The 19,281-nt window shown below is 38.6% G+C and overlaps 1 protein-coding gene across 1 annotated transcript in view; it reads right to left on the reverse strand.

The window, feature by feature from the left end:
* Positions 1-4,243: 4,243 nt before the first annotated feature.
* The window catches only part of rnf123 (ring finger protein 123), a 237,633-nt gene continuing 222,595 nt past the window's right edge, over positions 4,244-19,281 (reverse strand). Inside the window, exons 38-39 of the mRNA XM_087304671.1 lie at positions 7,695-7,780; positions 4,244-4,900 (exon numbers count right to left, since the gene is read on the reverse strand). Of these exons, the coding sequence (XP_087160797.1) occupies positions 4,801-4,900; positions 7,695-7,780 (186 nt within the window). The 3' untranslated portion in view covers positions 4,244-4,800. The remainder of the gene's footprint in view (positions 4,901-7,694; positions 7,781-19,281) is intronic.

Raw genomic sequence — 19,281 nt, forward strand, 5'->3', positions numbered from 1 at the left:
AGAGTTATAAAAAAAAATTTCCTACAAAAACATTGACTGAACAGTTCAGAATATACTATAAGTATGAACCATCAATACTAGATTAAGAAAAAGATGCTTACCTTTTTTCATGTAGTCCAAACGGTTGTATAATTTCCATCAAACAGGGAGGGAAATCATACAGTATGACGGCTGAACCTGAATGCCCTCTTAATTAAATATTAATAAAGCAGAAAAGAGCCTCCAACAAGATCAAACCACACATCAGTTAGGATAAATAATTTAATGCTAATATTACATCAATACATGTACACTCTCACAAAAAAAGTGAAAGAACCAAGAAGTTGCCATGACCTCTTTTTCTAAACAAACAAACAAAAAAAAACCCCCATCAACAGTCCTTTAAATATTGCTTAACTAACTCTAAAATTCCCTTTGACAACAACAAACAGAAGATGCCTGAGAGTGTAAACCCTTAAATTAAAGTCGTCGGCACACACTCACCGCAAACACTCACACACACACTTTAAAGGGATAGTTCACCCACAAATGTAGTAATTATTTTCTCACATTAAAGGGGTTTCGAAGCTTTCACAAACTTTTGCTGAACACAAAATAAGATAGTTTGAAGAATGTTGGAGAGCGTTTGCTTTAGAAACCGATTGACATTCATAATAGGAATAACAAAAATACTATGGATGTCAATGGCTGCTTTTCCAACATTCTTCAATATAAATGTATATATATAATATATATATATTACACACACACACACACACACACACACACACACACACACACACACACACACACACACACACACACACACATATATATATATATATATATATATATATATATATATATATATATATATATATATAAATGTATATATACATATATATATATATATATATATATATATATATATATATATATATTATATATATATATATATATATATATATATATATATATAAATGTATATATATATATATATATATATATATATATATATATATATATATATATATATATATATATATATATATATTATATACACACACACACACACACACACACACACACACACATATATATATTTATACATATTTGTGTTTAACAGAAGAAAACGCAAACAAATCAAAAAAATTTGGGTGAACTATCCCTTATAGAACTTTAAAAAGAAAATAATAATAATAATCTACAGACGAGGGTTCTAAATTCAGATCATGCGCCCCTTTTTTTCAATAATAAAATGACATAACACCACATAGTGAGAAATGTTTTAACAGTCCAAATGAGACTCAAATACTCTTTTGGTTACGTTTTTTTATACATAGTTTGGAAGTTCGTAGCGAATTAGCAGTTAGATAAACAGTCTGAGTGCATTAGTAAGAAGCGTATGATTGCCTATTGTCATGTGAAAGTCTCCATTGAATTATCTGTGGGTTTTAAAACTAGGTCCGTATAGAAAAAAAATTAAGCACATTGCTGCTGTCAATGGCTGGATATCCTTTTTTAAGGGAGCTGTGGCGAAGCGATGGATTCTGAGTGCAAACCTAATCCATTAGCAAAGCATTCTGGGAAAAGCTAACCCTCATGCATACAACGGCAAAGCACTTAAAACTTGATGTCTGTCGGTGTAACAAAAACCGCGGTCGAGGCACTCCTAATGCATCAGACTGGAGAAAGATCCAGGTTTGAGGAACGCTTGTGAATTCACACTATTATAAGATGGATTAAGTGCTGAACAAAAAAAATAAATAAATAAATGTGTCGAAGCATTTTGTTCAAATTTCATGTAAACAGTCACGATGCTTTAGAAATATATAATAGGGAACACATAGATGTAATAGCTTCTTCATGTAGAAAATCGTGTAGAGCTGTTTTGTGATGTGATATCACTGTTAAATATGGCTGTCAGTTTCGAGTATATAAAAAGGTTAGGAAAAAACTGAGTGATGTGGAAAAAGTGGTACTGAGTTTATATCTGACGTCCTGATATGATGATATAGAAACAGGCGAGACGAAAGGAGAAAACTGGAGAACTGAGAAGGAACTGAGACAACGCAATAGACGACATATGCAAAATCTAAATATTTTATATATATATATATATATATATATATATATATATATATATATATATATATATATATATATATATATATATATATATATATATATATATATATATATATATATATATACATACATATATATATATATATATATATATATATATATATATATATATATATATATATATATATATATATATATATATATATATATATATATAATGAGACTAACAAGACCAAATGAATATAAGAAAAAAAGGTGATCAAAAAAGAAGAGATATGGAAGTCTGGGGGACGCGATGAGACAAGGCGAGAAAACATGAGACGAAAGAAAACAGAAGTGATAGAAAAGAAAGACTGAAGGTGAGACGAAAAGGAGACCAGAGAAAAGGATATGAAGATGAGACAAGCAAAGTCCTGATTTGATTATATAGAAACAGGCGAGAGGAAAGGAGAAACACGGAGAACTGAGAAGAAACTGAGTTAAAATGAGACAACGCAAAAGACGACAAACCCAAAATCAAAATATATGGAAATAAAAGGAGCAGAAACTAACAAGACAAAATTAATAAAAGAAAAAGGGTGAAAGGTGAAAAGAAAAAGAGACTGAAGGAGAGACAAAAAAGAGACCAGAGTAAAGGAGATGAAGACGAGAAGAAGCCTGATTTAATTATATAGAAACAGGCAAGACGAAAGGAGAAACATGGAACTGAGTTAAAATGAGAACGCAAAAGTCGACAAACCCGAAATCAAAATATATGGAGATAAATGGAGAAGACGAACTAGCGCAAACAAATACAGAAAAAACTAATAGAAAAAACAGAACAGATATAGAGTTCTGGTGGATGCGATGAGCCAAGGTGAGAAAACATGAGACAAAAGAAAACAGAAGAGATAGAAAAGAGCAGGAGATGAAAGAGACTGAAGGAGAGACAAAAAAAGAGACCGGAGAAAAGGAGATGAAGACGAGACGAGTCCTGATTTGATTATATAGTAACAGACGAGACGAAAGGAGAAACATGAAGAACTGAGAAGAAACTGAGTTAAAATGAGACAACGCAACAGACGACAAACACAAAATCAAAATATATGGAGATAAAAGGAGCAGAAACTAACAAGACCAAATTAATAAAAGAAAAAGGGTGATCAGAAAAAAGAGATATGGAAGTCTAGAGGATGCGATGAGACAAAGCGAGAAAACGTGAGAAAAAATAGATAAGAAAGTGCAGGAAATGAAAGAGACAGAGGGAGAGACAAAAAAAGAGACCAGAGAAAAGGATATGAAGACGAGATGAGTCCTGATTTGATTATATAGAAACAGGCGTGACGAATGGAGAAACATGGAGAATTGAGAAGAAACTAAGTTCAAATGAGACAATGCAAAAGTCAACAAACACGAAATCAAAATATATGGAGAGCAGAGCAGAGACGAACGGAGAGACTAAAGGAGAGACAAAAAAAACTAGAGAAAAGGAGATGAAGACGAGACGAGTCCTGATTTGATTATATAGAAACAGGCGAGAGGAAAAAAAAAACATGGAGATTTGAGAAGAAACTGAGTTAAAATGAGACAACGCAAAAGGTGACAAACCTGAAATCAAAATATATGGAGAGCAGAGTAGAGATAAACTGAGAGAGACTGAAGGAGAGACAAAAAGGAGACCAGAGAAAAGGAGATGAAGATGAGATGAAAACGAGACAAGAAGAGTCCTGATTTGGTTATATAGAAACAAGTGAGACGAAAGGAGAAAAATTAAGAACTGAAAAGAAAGAGCAGGAAAGAGACTAAAGGAAAAACAAAAAGGAGACCAGAGAATAGGGGATGAAGATGAGAAAGGAAATTATGAGATAGAATGAAACAAAAAGGAGACTAAATAGATGTGTCAGAAATATCAGAGGATGCGCAGAAAGACAGGAGATGAAATGGGAAGATTTAAAAAAAAAAAGATGAGATGAGAAACAAAATGAGAAAGACACTGAACGAGAGGAAAAAAAAGAGGGAAGAAATCAACTTACCAAAATGAGACAGAAGTGAGACATGAGGATGAGAAAAACAAAACAAGACAACATGAGATAAAATGAGAAAAGAGGAGACTAAAGTAGATGGGGTGGAACGGAAAGCACAAAAAACAAGTCGAGAAGATGAGATAAATGAACAAAAACACAAGAACACGAGTGGAGAGATTACACTGAATCAAATGATTCATTGGATTTACTCAATTTTTTTAAGTTACCTAGTGAGAAACAATGTATACAGGCTGAATTTAAACAAATAAATGAAGTTAAACATTACTCAAATTTAATTTGTTTGGTTAAATTCATCCCATTTACATTGTTTGCAACCATTTACCTTAAATTAAATTAATCAACTAAATGAATCATTGAACTTAGTGTAGATTTAGAGTTTCCTCAGATCGTCTGCCGCTCCTCCAGAAGGCTCTAAACAGGATCTCATCCATTCATCACTCAGACATCTGGAAGAACTATTGCCTTGCAAGGCCTCGTTCCATTCGTCAGACCACAAAATGTTTTTGATTATTCGCCAGAACAGACTGGGTGAAGCACTGGCAGAACCAACAGCAACACCAGGGTGACCAAACATGGACGTAAAGGTCTGAGTGGAAACCATGAGTCCGACCTGAATATATATATACAGATATATATGTGTGTGTGTGTTTTTGAGGTGAAGTCTTCGGGGGAAAGTGTAGATATAGATGTTGAGTGTGTGTAGGGCATACTAAGAGGCGAATGGTTTGGTGTAATCATCCACTCCAGTTATGGTGGCCTTGCAGAAGAAGCAGTCCTTGTTATTCATCAAGTGCTGATTGATGCAGGCCCTGGAATAAAAGAGAGAGTGAGTGAGGGACGGTCCGTCGCTGACATTTAATCATTAAAAGAGAGCCTAGGCACGCTTCACTAGAATGAGGGGAAAAACACACATGCGATAAACTGGCAAGAAACTGGTTTGATTTTGAGAGAAGTGGCCAAGTTTTTGTCAGTGAATACGTAACTATGTCCTGCGATCTTTCTTCTCAGTTAAAGATGAGGAACAAAAATGTCAGCAGTGAGAAAACAGCGGTTGAGAAAGCATTTGTTGTAGTTATATGGATGTTTGCTTAGGGCCAGTCTCAATTCTACCCCTTAAGGCTGATTTATACTTCTGTGCCAAGCGCACACATATGCTTCGACACAGCCTACGTGTTGACGCATAGCCCTACGCCGTGGACATCGCTGACGTGCACCTCTCAAAAAATGTAACTACACATCACAACGACGTGTAGCGCAAGCTCTGTGATTGGTCGGTGTGGCGAGGGGGCGTGGCCGAGAGCCGTGGGAACGGGGTGAGGCCACCGCGTGAGTGGATACACGTGCGGTGCGCACCTGCCTCGGATCCCACGGAAGGAGCTCTGGACCATAAAAGGAGGACCGATGGCAGAGGAAGCCGAGAGAGGACCGGGCCCGGGCATGTTATTTTACTTTTGCTTTCAGTTTGACGGCAGTCTCCGCGAGGAGCTGCCGTCCGTTTGTTTTGATTTAAATGGCAGTCTCCGTGAGGAGCTGCCGTCATTATTATTAATAAATCATTTTAAAACTCCGTCGGTTCTCCGCCTCCTTCTTCCCGGCGGCCAAAGGGCCGTAAATTCATTACAGTGGTGCCGAAACCCGGGAGAAGGAGGGACGCGTTGTCCAGATGCCCTCGCCGCTGAGAGAGGGGGCGAGTGTTCGGGAGTTAACCCGAGTGGGGGAGAAACCCGTTCGTCTGCCCAGAGTGCCGGGGCGGCCTGAGGCTGGCGAGGAAAGGATTTGCCTGCTGCCGTCTCCCAGCATGGGGAGGAGCAGGGGACGCGGGGCTCACCACCGGAAGGGAAAGAGCTGAAGGGAGCCATCCCACAGAACCCGGGGGAGTCGCCGCGATCCGCCATGACGCCAAAGCCTGCATCCATCCACCGAAGCGGGAGCGGAGCAGGAGACCAGAAATGCCGCCAGCCAGCCAGGAGAACCGCCGCCGGACGCCAGAAGACGGACGGGTGGATAGATTCCTCCACAGGGCTCCCAGCACGTCGTCGCATCTCTCAGCTGGTGGAGGACCGAGAGTGGCAGCGTGTCTGGAGAACCGAACCCCAATTTTTATTTTTTTTTTCCTCTCTCCCCTTTCTCGGTCGACTCTGTCTTTCCTCCTTTTTTTTCCATCTCCTTTTCTCTCGGCCCGTCTCATATAGGTCTCGCGGGTGCTGTGGCGCCAAACCCCCCCCCCGGAGTATGCACAGCCACGGGGTGCCCCCGGCCTGTGATGGGAGATGGGGGTATGTGGCGAGGGGGCGTGGCCGAGAGCCGTGGGAACGGGGTGAGGCCACCGCGTGAGTGGATACACGTGCGGTGCGCACCTGCCTCGGATCCCACGGAAGGAGCTCTGGACCATAAAAGGAGGACCGATGGCAGAGGAAGCCGAGAGAGGACCGGGCCCGGGCATGTTATTTTACTTTTGCTTTCAGTTTGACGGCAGTCTCCGCGAGGAGCTGCCGTCCGTTTGTTTTGATTTAAATGGCAGTCTCCGTGAGGAGCTGCCGTCATTATTATTAATAAATCATTTTAAAACTCCGTCGGTTCTCCGCCTCCTTCTTCCCGGCGGCCAAAGGGCCGTAAACTTCATTACAGTCGGCTTGGTAGCGCTGACGAGCCTGGGCGGGACGAGAGCCGCGCGAGCCTGATAGAGCGATTGTTTACAAGTGTACAAGTCCCGTGAAGGAGGTCCGGATGGAAAGTTTTGTTTTGTGTTTACCTTATAGTTAAAGTTGTTGCACGTCTGCCGGTTCCTGCCTCAAAATGAGCGAGTTTGAGCCACTTGTACATTAAGGAAGCGTTCAGAAAGAACAAAACACCAGCGAAGAAACTCGACACAGAGGAACATTAACACCAACTGCCAAATAGCGTTTCGGAAGTGTTAATGCAGAACGACAGAAACAGCACGCAGAAGTATAAATGCACAACTACGTGCGTTGCATGTGCCGTGGGTCACGCCGATCACTTGACGCAGAAGTATAAACCAGGCTTTAGCCCTTCTCCCATTTAATTTTTTATACTATATATTGATTAAACAGCTTTAAAGTATTACCACTACTTATAAGGTCCCACATTTTAGACTACCATATCTTTGTGACATGAAATTTATCATCAACTCTTCATGAGCTCAGCACACTTTATTTAACCGTCTGGACAAATTGCGTCTGACATGCACTTTTAAATGGTTTTGCGCTACTTTATCCAGAAGGTGTCACCATTTGATGAAGACCAACAATCTACTGAAGACAGCAAAAAAACAATGTGGGAGAGTATATTACCCATATTATTTAAAACAATTAATGGAAATTTTTGGGAAGGAAACAAAACTCCAGCAGGTACTTTATAAGGATCAAATTACTTTTAAAGCTACTTTAAGTTAATTTATTTACAAATTACTTTAAAAATCAGCGGGCTCAACTACGCTCGTACAGTAATGTATGCATAAAAACATAGAATAAACTTTGAGCTTTAGCAATTCCCACTGAAGCGTTTCAGAGCATGGTGTAAATCTCCTAAATGGAGCAATGAATGGAAGATAGAGCTGTCAAGAGGATGTTGGCAGCAACTTACTTGCAGGATTTGTGGGAGCAGGGCTTGAAGATGGCTGATATGGAGTGTGCATAGCAGATCGGGCAGAGATCATCCTCGCTGGTCGGCTGTGAAGGAGACAAAGTGAATTAAATTACTTTAAAAAGCAAATACATTGATCTATTACGGCTTTAAGGGGATCAGGGGCCACTCAACAGCTTGTTTGTATTCACTGCATTTATTAGGTACTGTATAGCTTTGAGTAAAACACTATTATTTGTTTTATTCTATTGACCTAATTCGTCACGTACGAGCGGACACAGCCTTGGAATCTTTTTGGCTCTAGACTTCCGGTCTAATTTAGACATTAATAACAGCTGGTTGATGTTGCAAAGTGATATTTTCTTATAATAATGTTCTTCTTTTTATGTATAGTCATGAACACACTTGTTTGTAGAGCAAGCAGTTTGACCGTTTCTTATTCCTAGTCATTTATCCCATAGGCAACCAAATCGAAAGTTCTAAAAGAAACGCAAAATATTTGGCATTGAAGAATAAGGTCAATAATGGTCTTGCATATCAGAATTTTAAGTTTAATTTAGAGTTGTTGTTTTTTTCAGAAAATGACAGTCAGACTAATTGTAACCAATGGGAGTTGTGGTGACAACAGTTTTATTAAGAATCTTCAGGAAGGCAATGGTCAAACGATGTAATGACGGTAACCTAGAAGCGTAGTAGAGGTCACAGGCAAATAGGTTGGTACAGGTGGCAAAAGAACATAAACAAGGAAACAAGTCAAGGGTTGGGATGGCTGGTGTGAAACTGAAGTTTCACCACAGTGTCGAGATCCCGAAGCGCAAGTGTTTCGAAACACTGCACCGAAGCATAATCTGAAACACCCAGGTCACGTGACTAAGGTGATTCAGAACACCAAGGTCACATGACTAGGGTGATTCGAAACACCCAAGTCATGTGGCTAAGGTGACTTGAAACACCCAGGTCACGTGACTAAGGTGATTCGGAACACCCAGGTCATGTGACTAAGGTGATTCGAAACACCCAAGTCATGTGACTATGGTGATTCGAAACACCCAGGTCATGTGACTAAGGTGATTCGAAACACCCAGGTCATGTGACTAAGGTGATTTAAACACCAAGGTCACATGGCTAAGGTGATTCGAAACACCCAGATCATGTGACTATGGTGATGCGAAACACCCAGATCACGTGACTAAGGTGATTTGTAACACCCAGGTCATGTGACTTAGGTGATTTGAAATACCCAGGTAACGTGGCTAAGGTGATTTGAATCACCCAGGTTGCTTGACTAAGGTGATTCGAAACACCCAGGTCACATGACTAAGGTCATTTCAGAAGTTTTTCGAGACCTGGCGAATCTGCGTTTGACTGACAGGGTCAGAAAACATCTCTATATTCTAATGGACTGTGCATGTGCACAGAGTAACTGTGCTGCAAATGGCCCAAGTTCGAATTCTGATTTGTACAAATACTCTGAAATGAATGTATTTCAATAATGTTACTTTTTTATGACCAAGTTCAGTTTGTTCAGTTTTGATTAGGATGTCAGACCAATGTTAAAACAAAACCCATCACAAGAAGAGTATTTAAAAACTAACATCTAAAATTGCATCACCCAGGGATTAAGTCTATTATCTTGGCATGATAGTCAAGAACTCTCACCGCTCACTGCTACATTAAAACAAGGCCACTAGGTGTCACTGTAGAGATGGCTTTCGAATCGTTTCGAAACTTTTGCTTTAACTGTTTCAGTGTTTCTTGAAGCCTAGCTTTGCCCGTGACTAGGCAAGGGTCAACAAACATGGAAAGCCTAAACAACAATATGCTTTGTAATGTTAGAGCAAACAAGACTAAACAATGTTTGTGAGAATAAGAAGTAGATATATATATCATGGGTGATCCAGAACTGGTGTGGTGTGTAGTGGTAAAATAATCTCTTCATTTGTACATTTTTCATTTTAACTCTAAATATCTATGAGAACATTTTACCCTGTACAGCTTTTCAGTTCTGCATTATAACCACATGCAAAATATTTCAGTTAATAATACATTTAATGAATAATGATTACCACGCTAAATTCACCATCGTCTGGTCATCACAAATGTCAAAGGTTTCCTGGGGATTTATATACATTTATATAAATATATTCAAAAGAACAGATTTTCTCTTGCACAGTACGTTTTGTAATCAGCAGCAAGAGAACTGAGCTTGACCTCCAACCTTTTAAAAGAGACTGATTGAGCATCATCAGTATTCAAGCTCCTCATTAATATGTAGTGTAAACCTTATAACACAGTCAAGGCAGAAAAGAGTAAGGCATACTCACGACAGTTTGCTAAAAAATAAAAATAATGTCATTAATTATTTAGAAAAGAGAAAAAAAATAAACAAAAAAATAGATTTTCAATATATTATATTGTTAGTTTTGTAATTAAGTCATATGACATGGTATAAAGAATTACGCATACTCAAACTACTGTAATTGAGCAGTTTTTCTCAGGAATTGTAATTTACTTTTTTAAAATGAATATTTTTACTATCCTCTTTAATACATTTTTACTGCAGTATCGGTAGTTTTACTCAACTACCTTCCTTCAACCTGCAGTCACTACATTATTATTTCTTTCAGTCTTGCAAGTCCAATCAAATTGCACATAGAAGGTAAAATCGCCTCATAATGAACTACCTCAAGACATGGGCGATTTATAATTGCTGCAAACTGTTTGGTAGCGATAAAAGTGTCCAAGAAGATGTCCAAAATCTTTACATGCATTGACCAAGAGACAGAAGATGACAGATGTTTACTATATGATGACTGAAATGGCCTTAAAAACCTAGCAGGCACAAGATGTCAACATGATGTTAGATTGACGTCGCACCTCAATGCTGTGGGGACGTTGCATTTTGTTTGTAAATGAAAATTGTTTTGATGTCAGAACTCAACATCAGGCCGACGTCAATGTCCAAAATCCAACCTTAAATCAACCAAACGTCTAATGATGTCAGAGCTTGACGTTGTGTGGACGTTACCACTATGACGTCTACCTGACGTCTAGTCTGTTGGATTCTGGTTACCATAACTAACGAGTAAATGTCAGTAATCAACGTCAATATGATGCTGGTTGAAGATGTTGGCTTGACGTTGGATATTGGTCACTTTCCAACACAACCTAAAATCAACCAAATATCAACATTTAATGATGATAAAGCTTGAAGTTGTGTGGATGTTACCACTATGACGTCTAACAGATGGTGGATTTTGGTTGCCATACCTGACGAAAAAAAATGTCAGTATTTAACATCAATATGATGCTGGTTTAAGATGTTGGCTCAGCGTTGGATTTTGGTCACTTTCCAACACAACCTAAAATCAATCAAATATCAACGTCATTTGACATCATTATTGGATGTCTAAAAAACGTTGTCCTTAGACGCTGGCTAGGCATTGAATTTTGTTCACCTGACGTCACGACCTAAATCTAACCTCATATTAGCATTTAATGATGTTGTGTGTCTGCTGGACAATAACTAGATGCACTACAGACTGTTACGTTTACACACATTCACAGGTTACTTAAATGCATCAGCTTTTAACAGCATAATACTCACTACTCTACTCCTGAGGACTTTTGAAAGGTCTACTTTTTACTCATACTTGAGTAGTATTTACAACAGATACTTTTACTCTACTAGCACTACATTTTAAGCAAGTAATGGTACTTTCACTTAGGTATGATTTTTCAGCACTCTTTTTCCCACTGCTCAAATGATGCATCAACTAACAAACAAACAAACAAACAAACAAACAAACTAACTAACTAACTAACTAACTAACTAACTAACTAACTAACTAACTAACTAACTAACTAACTAACTACAGGTTGGAACAACATAAGACTGAACAATCCTACATAATAATGAGTAATTTTATAAAGTGTTGTTTTAATATAAATCTTTAAAGGCAACTAGCTTTAGAGCCACACAAACAAAGTGAATCAGACAACTGTGATCCATATTGTGACAAGTTAGACATTCAAATGGTTTCTATTTTAATCTGCATTCTCTGTAGATCTGCATAATAAAGGCGTCACAATCTCAACATACATGACATTAAAATAAATAAATAAATAAATAAATAAACCGGCAAAGAACATTCTCCCATATCTCAAGGGAATGAAACATGAGATAATAAATTCAAGATGGCAGAACACAGCCTACAGAAAATGTCAACAAACTAGAACATGTATGTACAAAGGCAACAGGGGATGCATATGTAATTTTGGTGACCCCGACGTGATCCACTGGAGAACAGAGTTGATAAATAGATGGGAAAAGTTTGACGATAAACCTAAATTCTGGTTTGACAAAGTCATGGGTGAAAGTTTATAATAAAAGCTGTTTGAAAAGTCAAATCAACTAGCATGTGGCTAGTAGCTTTAACATTGTGCTAACATATTAATATTGTACTGGTTAACCAATGCTATCTCACAGAAATGTGTAACTTTTTGATATTTATATATTTTAAAGAACTAATAGATTTTTCGAATGACCAGATCAAAGCAGTCCAGCGCAGAGCGCGTTAGTTGTGCACCTCGCTTACACACTGCTTAATACACACAGAATGTACAGCAATAAGCAAATATCTTTACATATGAAAAAGAATTAACTTATTAAAATATTACAAAAATTATTATTTTCTAGCCTACATGAATATAAAAACCACCACCTCCATGCCTTCTTCGTCTCGGGGGTCTTTTTCAGATTACTCATAACAATTTGCTTTGGTATAATGTTATCATTTTAAGCAGTATTATTTATTATATGCATATTTATATTTGTTTTATTAAAGGCAAGGCAAGTTTATTTATATAGCACATTTCATACACAGTGGCAATTCAAAGTGCTTTACATAAACAGGAATAAACTGTTTATGTAAAGCACTTTTTTATGTAAAACTTTTTTCTTGCTAGTGAAGTGTTCAGTTTTTCCACTTATAAAGTCCGTCATGTAAATAGCAAATGCACTATGGCGCAACACAACTGAGTCTTATAGGGAATGTGAGATGAAACTCTGATTGGTTTATTCTCAAAACACACCTATAACTCATTACGAAAATAAGCTCAACCCCGTTAAACCATGCGCCACGGCGCAAATCTGATTTTTCCGTCACTAAAATAGCAAAAGTTGATTCAGACACGCTCTTAATGCTTTTGCGCATAGATCCTATAAGTATTGCATTTTATAATTCTAAGATAATTCAAAGTTTGCTTATATTTAAGAATTCAGGATTTCATCATTGTTGACAGCCCTAGTTTAAACCCAAATCATAAGTCTGATCAGTTATAAAATTTATTACATACCAAGGTCGGAAATCCTGAACATCTGAGCCGAGTTCAGTGGTTGTAGATTGAAAGCTCTAGAAGGAGATATTAATTAAAATTCTTAAAGAAACATATACCTTTATCTATGATGTTACTATATTTTAGAGACGCCCATTATGATTTCACCACCAGCAAACAATGTTAATCATTACAGCAGCTGATGGTGCATTTTTGGAGAGCCTTTCTTATGTAATCTGAATGGGTGTTATATACAGTAGTTGCGATCTGGTTGTTAGGGCATTTCTAGGTCTCTGGAATCTAATTCAAGAACTGATTTGAATCTGCTCCAGAAATCTCAAGTCCCTGCTGTCGACTGGTCTACCGTTTCCCAAAAGGCTGACTTCCAAACGCAACCACACCAAATGGTGATGAATATTCTCCTCAGCTCCCTCTTTTAACTTGGATTCACGCGAGAATCCCATAATCTTGACGCTTTTATCCCAAGGCTTTCCTCAGCTGGGAAGAAGAGGAGCAAGGCTGCATGTGTTAATTGAGTTCTTTGTAGTGGTTTCATAGGGAGTGTGGATGAAAGAGGAGCAGCCAGATCTCCATCTCTGCCAGACAGCCTGACTCCGCTACTACATCAACTATCTGTATACGTTGACGTGGATTTGTCTTTTTTTCAACCAGAACCATACCACAATAAATGTGCATTAATATTTTTACACCATAATAAGTATTGAAATTAGTGTTTTGATATGCCAACATACTGGCTGTGTATGAAATGTTGTACTTTAAACATTCATTTTGAGATTTAAATCGAAATTTTAGACTAAAAATTTTATCATTATTCAAAATACAACTAATAATTCATTCATTAATTTTCCTGTGGCTTAGTCCCTATTTATTAGGGGTCGACACAGCGGAATGAACCGCCAACTTTTCTAGCATAAGTTTCACACCGCGGATGCCCTTCCAGCCGCAACTTAGTACTTGGAAACACACATAAACTCTCACATTCACACACACACACACACTCTATGGTCAATTTAGTTTACCAATTCACCTATAGTGCATGTGTTTAGACTGTGGGAGAAATTGGAGAACCCAGAGGAAATGTAGGGAGAACATGCAAACTCCACACTGAAATGCCAAATGGTCCAGCCAGGACTCGAATGAGTGACTTTCTTGCTGTGTGGCGATCGTGCTACCCTCTGTGATGCCAATACTCTTATTTATAAAACCTGTGAGGCGAGAGGCACTGTGCCGCCACTAATAATAACTAATAACATTAATTATGGACGCCTTGGATCGCACACAAATATCACCCATTTCAGGGGAAGACAGGTCAGATGAGAGAGGTGTACATGTGTGAGTGTGTGTGTGTGTGTGTGTGTGTGTGTGAGCCTGTAGAATCTCAACAGGTGTCCTTGAAACAGGGAGCAGGAATTCAGAGTGTCTCCTTATCTTGTTCTCCAGGGGAAGTTGTTTGTCTCCAGCCAAATCCGTGTGGCAGGAGAGTCACGTTTTAAATGTAACTTCGAAGTAATTAGTAATAGGGTAGGCCCTATTGGAATTGCTTCATTTCTTCTTCTTCTTCTTCTCTGGAATAAATCGGGATTTTGAGGGTCTAAACATGCCCGAAAACTCACTAAACTTTGCACATGCCCCAAAAGTGGCAGAAATTTAATGCTTGTTATAGATTTCAGAAGTGGGTGTAGCAAAATGGCTTGACAGTACCATCTATGCATGTTTGACGGACTGGCCCCAAAGCTACAATTCACGCACTTGTACGAAAATTGGCACACAGGTCAAATGTCGAAACCTACAAAAAGGTCTCTTAGGGCAAAATCTCAAACCCAACAGGAAGTCAGATATTTTAAACTTACTGCACTGGAAAAGTGCAGTTTTTGCCATTTCCAGGCGTTGTATTTTAACAAACTCCTCCTAGGAATTTTATCAGATCAACACTGAAATTGGTTATTGTCCGTGGCGGCCTCGCAAACTTTGGTGATTCGCCACGAAACAAGAAGTTTTTATAACACATTTATAGCGCCAACTGCTGGCAACTGGAAATTACATTGTACATTGTAACATATTCCTCCTACAAATTTTATTGTATCAGCAACAAATTAGGTTGGTGTCTCCTGAATGCTCTAGCAAAGATATGTTGTAAAGATCTAGGCTGCGTCCGAAACTGCATACTTCCATACCATATAGTACACTAAAATCAATACGCCAGCAAAGTAGTATGTCCGAATTTATAGAATCCGAAAATCAGTATGCAAGAAGTACCCGAATAACTTACTACTTCCGGCGAGATTCTAGAGTGTGCATCCCATACACGCTGCGCTATCCCATGATGTCCCGCGAGAGAATTCATGAATAGGAATGAAATGATGCAACTGACGGAGGTAGGTCTTGTGACCATGACAAAATGGCGGATGTAGTCATCCGAATTCCATTCATACTTTTCACATACATACTGTATAGAACGTACTTTTTTCTAATGGCCGAGTAGTACGTTTAAATTCAAATGCAGTACCCACTGAGTATTAAGCGGTTTCAGACGCAGCCCTAGTGTTTTCGCCGAATGGCGTGTCCATGGTGGCATGGCAAACTTGTGTTTCGCCATGCAAAAGGAAGTACCTATAACTCAACCGCACAGTGTCTGATCTGCAACTTCATAGGTTGATAGAATTCCTCTCTTGAAGACAACTACATGCCAATATTGAGTCACAGTCATAGTGCCACCTGCTGACAGAAGGAAGTTTGGCATAAATTGGTGATTTCTAAGAGTTTTTTAAAAATATATTTCGGTTTAAATTATTTTTGTTCGCCGTTCTCTGTCATCCTAAGGCCACCAGGCGGCGGGGTGCCCGGGTGCGAGGTCCCTTACATTGCTGCTTGCAGCTTTAATTATTAATGTAATAAGAATTCTATTTTCCAGTAGTAGTCAGTCATTTGTAATTTATTACATTTTTAAAGCAACTTATCCCACACTGAAAACACACATCTGCTTCTGTTGCTCAAAGCCTCTTTTCTCATTTCCGAGTGCTCTTCAACGATTACATGTTGTAGATGAAGTACTTGCACAAAATCAAGAGCACAGAGGACATGTTAACGTGTCTGAGATGCTTTAAAGATGAATAGTCTAACTGTCCGTCCTGGGAAGACTAATTAAACCAGAATGGGAGGCTGAATGTGGACCTTCTGTTCATTTTAAAGGGCACCATTCTGACGCAAGCAATTTTGAAGAGTAAACCTTCAAAATCACCAGACAGACAGCCCGGCTATCAGGTTTTTCATCATTTTCTAACATGAACGGGCTCTTTTGTTTTTATTTCTGGTCTTCCCCTGATGTCCTTTCCATTCTCAAAGTCGAACTTTGTTCCAGGGAGAATGATTGGGTTTCTGTTTGGTCTCTAAGCTGAGATGAAATACAAGCCCCCCTTAAAATCTCATTCACTGCCTCCTAAGTTCATCTCTCCTCCACTATTACCTTCAGATCTGGTGTCTGAGTAATGAGGGAAGATATCCACCGTCCCGAGGTAATTTGCTAGAGCAGACGGTGACCTTGACTGGCCTGGTTCACTCTGGCCTGATAAAAGCATTAGGCGCTGTACTCAATTCATTTTGTTATTTTAGTCTGTGAACGCAAAAGTAAAGGAGAAATCCATCAACATCATGACTGGGATTGCTCAGTTTAAAGGAACATTACCTCTGGGTCTGGCTAGAGCAATTTTAGCTTAGCTTAGCATAGATTATTGAATTGGATTAGACAATTAGCATCTTATTTCAATTTTTTTATCATTTTCTGATTTTTAGCTTGACTCTTCTGTAGTTACGTTGTGGTTTTTATCGCTACTTTTTGGAAGCATGCTAATTTTACAACTCTCCTAGAGGTAAACAGTTGAGTTTTACCATTTTTTTAATCCATTTAGCAGATCTCTTGGTCTGTGGGAGCCCTTTTAGCTTAGCTTAGCATAGATCATTGCATTGGATTAGACCATTAGCATTTGTTATATGACATAAAAAAAAGTCAGGTTTAAAATTGAAAAATTATCTAAATTATTTTTTTTACATTTTTGAGCTAGATGCTAACAGTCTAATCCAGGGATAGGCAAACTTGATCCTCGAGGGCCGGTGTCCCTGCAGAGTTTTGTTCCAACACTAGTCAAACACACCTGAACAAACTAATCAGTGTCTTCAAGATCACTTGAACTCTATAGGGAGGTCTGTTTGAATAGGGTTGGAGCTAAACTATGCAGGACACCGGCCCTCCAGGATCAAGTTTGCCCACACCTGGTCAAATCCAACTCAAAGCTTTATGCTAAGCTAAGCTAAACGTGCCCCCTGCCAGACCTGGAGATCAGCTAAATGGATTAAAAAATGTTTAAACTTTTCTAATTAACTTTAGCGACTTGTAAAATTTGTCTATTTCCAAATAAAAGTGAAGTGCTACTTTAAGGTGCCTTCTAATATATCATTGCTCGGACAAAACCTGGATAAAATCCTCTTAACGGACGTAAAAGGACGTTGACTGAAACTTTCTGTCACACACCACGCATGTCATACAAACGCAAGCCTGATAAAGGTGACCCGTACCGACCCGAACCGTACCGAACTGTACCAGTCAGTGAAAATGAGCCATAAGCTTCAGAATGGGTAAGAAATAAGTGACTTTGAGCATAGCATGGTTGTTGGTGCCAGGCTTGAGTATTTCTGAAATTGCTGATCTACTGAGATTTTTAAATACAACTATATCTAGAGTCTATAGAGAATGACCTAAAAAATAAAAAAAGAACATATCTAATGAGAGAAAATGCCAGAGGAGAATGCCAAAGGTCAGAGAAGAACGGTGTCACTCCTGACAGCTAAGAGCAAAAACAAAACTGCCATTTTCACAGGCAGCAGCTATGTATTGACCTATTTTGATGCGCATTTTTAAATATAACAGTGATTCAAAAAGCAGAAATGATACATAATTTATCTGGTTAAGATATTGGCTTAATTTAATTTCAGACAAAACAGAATTATTGCTTATTGGGCCTAAATCTTGTACACAGCAAATCTCACAACTCTACCTACAATTAGCTCTATTATAAAAGATCTGGGTGTCATATTAGACAGCAATTTAACTTTTGAAAATCATATATCCCATGTCACAAAAACTGCCTTTTTTAATCTGAGAAATATTGCTAAGTTACGAAGTATGCTATCCATCACAGATGCAGAAAAGCTAGTCCATGCTTTTAGGACCTCTAGGCTAGATTACTCTAATGATCTATTTACTGGCTGCCCAGCATCCTCTATTAACAAACTTCGGCTAGTACAAAATGCAGCTGCCAGAGTTCTTACCAGGTCAAGAAAATATGATCATATCATCCCAATTTTATCCTCCTTACACTGGCTGCCTGTTAAGTTTTGTATTGAATTTAAAATATTGCTTCTCACCTATAAAGCTTTAAATAATCTAGCTCCTGTTTATCTAACCAACCTTCTGTTTCGCTAAAATCGCTCTTTAAGATCTCAAAATTTAGGGCTTCTGGTAATATCTAGAACAGCAAAGTCAAGTAAAGGAGGTCAAGCCTTCTCATTTATGGTTCCTAAACTCTGGAATAGCCTTCCTGATAATGTCAGAGGCATTCGCCCAATTCAAAACTAAATTAAAGACCTATCTTTTTAGTAAAGCATACACTTGTGTGTAAATACATCATGAACAGCAGCTATGCTAATTATTCTCTTTATTCTCTATTTCCAACTGGGGATACTCATCCCGTGGCCCTTAGTGCCACTGATTCAATCCAAGACCAGCGACGAGATGATCCCAAGGTTTCCATTTCCTGGACCAGGCCGTTTCCTGAACAGCTGCTGTGGTGGTGATGGAGGAGTGGAGAGCATGAGACTGATTTCTGTGATGCTCCAGGGACAGACGAGTTTTCGCTGAGATCCAGCATTCTCCAGCCTCCGGCATCTAGACTGCAGCTCTGCACAAGACGTTTGGCCAGAGGAGAAATGGTCATGCCCAACAGAACCTGGTTTTTCTCTAGGTTTTTTAAATTTTCTCTTTCGCCAATTGGTGAAGTTTTTTCCTTGCCGCTGTCACCACTGGCTTGCATGGTTTGGGATCTGTAGAGCTGCGCATTGATGGATTTGCTCTTCAGTGTTTCGACTCTGAGTAGTGATTATTAAACCACACTGAACTGAGCTAAACTGAACTGAACTTAAACACTGAAAACTGAACTGACACTGTTTTAATTTACTA

This window comes from Danio rerio, chromosome 22 (genome assembly GCF_052040795.2).
Source record: "Danio rerio strain M-AB ecotype USA chromosome 22, GRCz13ab, whole genome shotgun sequence".
In the NCBI taxonomy this organism is placed as follows: domain Eukaryota; kingdom Metazoa; phylum Chordata; class Actinopteri; order Cypriniformes; family Danionidae; genus Danio; species Danio rerio.